We start from the raw sequence: 2790 nt of genomic DNA on the forward strand, positions 1-2790 counted from the left end.
CGCTCATGAGCCCGCAGGACATCCCCAAGTACGCCTGCCCGGACCTGGTCACGCGGCCCGGCTACTGGGCCAAGGCGCTGCCCGAGAACCTGGCGCTGCGCGACACGGTGCTGGCCTACTGGGTGGACCGCCACGGCCGCGTGTTCTACAGCGTCAACGACGGCGAGCCCGTGCTCTTCCACTGCGGCGTGGCCGTGGGCGGCCCGCTCTGGGCGCTCATCGACGTGTACGGCATCACCGACGAGGTCCAGCTCCTCGGTAGGTCCGGGCCGCCGGTTCTCCGTGCGCCTCTGTGTGTTCATTTCACAGAGGCAGAGGGCTCACCTCCCTAGGCGAGACATAGTCCTAAACAATCGATACATTCTACATCACTTATCATGACAACGCATGATCCCTGTTCTACATTTGAGAAAACTGAGGCATGGAGGGGCTAAAGGGCTTGATTGGTCCAGAGTCCACGTCTGGCCCCGGTTTATTTGCTTACTCCTTCATTCAATTATTTGCTCATTCACTCACTGATTCTTTCATCCATTCTGTTGCTCATTCCGTCACTCCTCTGTCCACTTGCTCACTCCTTTATTCATGCATTCACACATCCACTCACTCAGATTATAATTTATGCCCTAATTCTCCAGTGTCTACACTGTCAGGCAGTGAGCATTCAGCCCCAGGTCCTGGGGAGGCAGGCAGGCAGGCAGGCAGGCAGACAGGGGTAGAGCTGGCTCTATCAGAGGAGGCAGCGGCCAATGCTGACATCGTGGTGGTGAGAACTCATGGGGAAAGTTTGCTGCCCTTATCTTGAGAGAAATGAAATTTTTTCAGATGAAATGGCATGTCTAGCATTTGCTTCAACATAATGTAGGAGGAAGAGTTGGTGGAGGTGTCAATGAAACAAGATTGGCCATGAATTGTTCAATCTGGATAATCAGCATTCATTATACTATTTGTATAGGTTAGTTTTTCCAAAAGAGTTAAAAAGGGGAGGTGGGGGGGGGGGGAGACACACCAGGAGGCCGACCAAAACAGGTCTGTGAGCCAGGGTCGGAACTGGGGTTGCCAACTTGCCAAACCTGTCCTGTACGGAGCGGTAGGATTGCAGAGTAACATATCAGACTCTCCCCAGGGGCTCAGGCAGGCTTTTTGAAAAAGCATGTTCAAGATTATGACTTAATTTTATATTAGGAAAACTGAAGAGGAAGAAACATTTTATTCCATGACATAAACTATAATTCTATGTGGTAATATTTAACAAAATCTTAGCCAGAGGGACCTGGTTTAAAGTTTGAGAAACACTTTTTCTTGCTTTATGGTTAATATTTCTGTCACTTAAAAAACCTTCAAAATATGTTAATGACTTTTTCTTTTCAATTTCTGTTAAGTGTCAATCTATGCTAGAGACCTCATTCATTCATCCATCCATCCATCCAATAAACCACATAATGAAGTGGGCTCCTTGCTCAGTACTCTGCCCAGCCCTGGGGACATGTGGTGAGCAGACTGGCACAGACCCTGCCCTCCAGGAACTCACATTCTAGCTGGGGAGACAGTCAACTATTCATCCACCAAAGTATAAAGACCTGTTACCTGCATGATAAATACCTTTATTTTGCTTTTTTACTTAACTGTAATATGTCGTATCAAAACATATTTTCATATCACTAAAAATTATTCAAAAATATTTTCACGATTGTCTTTAAAAAAACTCCTTAGTTTGTTTTTAGAATGAATCCATCTCTCTCTTTAAAACAATTTTTTTTTATTGATTTCAAGAGAGGAAGTGAGAGGGAGAGACAGAAACATCAGTGATGAGAATCATTGATGGGACGCCCCCTACTGGGGATCAAGTCCACAACCCCCACACGTGCCTTGATGGGGAATTGAACTGTGGACCCCCTGGTTCATAGGTCAGTGCTCAACCCCTGAGCCACACCGGCTGGCGGAATGGGTCCATCTCTTACTGAAACCTTCTGCATTCGGTGTTTGGTGCCACCAGGCTGTGCTCCTGCTGCCTTGGTCCAGCCGACACGTGTTGGAGGCCCGGACTCTTGTCCTGCTTTGCCGCTTAGTGACCCTGTGACGGGGGTCACACTCTTGAACCCCTCTGTGCCTCAACTTCCTTCTCCGCTAGATGGCGAGTAATAATCAGATAATGACAGACCAGCCTCACAGGTGTGAGGACCGCAGGAGCCCCGCCTGAAAGGAGCTTAAGGCGGCCCCTGTCACAGACGAAGGCCACACTAAAGAGCAGAAAGGGCCCCCCTTTCCCTCGCAGCTTATGTTCTGGTTGGGGAGGCAGGAAATAAAGGGTTTCCAAATGCCCTTTCCAGCTTCACGAGTATGAAAACCTCAGAGGGAAGGGAGGAGGAAGGGAGAAAGGAGGAAGAGAAAGAAGGGAGCGAGAAAACAGGGAGGCAGGAGGGAGAGAGGAGGGAAGGACAGGAGGAGAAATAAAGGGCGAAGGCAGAGGAAACGGGAGGAGGGAAAGGACGAGGGAGCACAGAAGGCAGCGAGGGTCTTACCTGCCCATCCCCACGGTATAATGTCACGGAAATGAAGGGTTATGCTTAACCCAATGCTGTGCATCTGTGATGATTTTTAAATACGTTTTTATTGATTCCAGAGAGGAAGGGGAGGGAGAAACATCAACGATGACAATCATTGACCGGCTGCCTCCTGCCCGCCCCCTACTGGGGATGGAGCCCGAAAGCGGGACCTCCTGGTTCATAGGTGGAAGCTCAACCCCTGAGCCTCGCCAGCTGGGCTATTTGCTTAACTTTTAATATCTAAATG

General features: G+C 49.3%; 1 protein-coding gene across 1 annotated transcript in view; it reads left to right on the plus strand.

Annotated features, from left to right (window-relative positions):
- The window catches only part of NEURL1B (neuralized E3 ubiquitin protein ligase 1B), a 13313-nt gene that overhangs the window by 6712 nt on the left and 3811 nt on the right, over positions 1-2790 (plus strand). Inside the window, exon 3 of the mRNA XM_015565138.1 lies at positions 1-258. Within this exon, the coding sequence (XP_015420624.1) occupies positions 1-258 (258 nt within the window). The remainder of the gene's footprint in view (positions 259-2790) is intronic.

The sequence above is a fragment of the Myotis davidii genome, unplaced genomic scaffold, assembly GCF_000327345.1.
Source record: "Myotis davidii unplaced genomic scaffold, ASM32734v1 scaffold399, whole genome shotgun sequence".
Lineage (NCBI taxonomy): Eukaryota > Metazoa > Chordata > Mammalia > Chiroptera > Vespertilionidae > Myotis > Myotis davidii.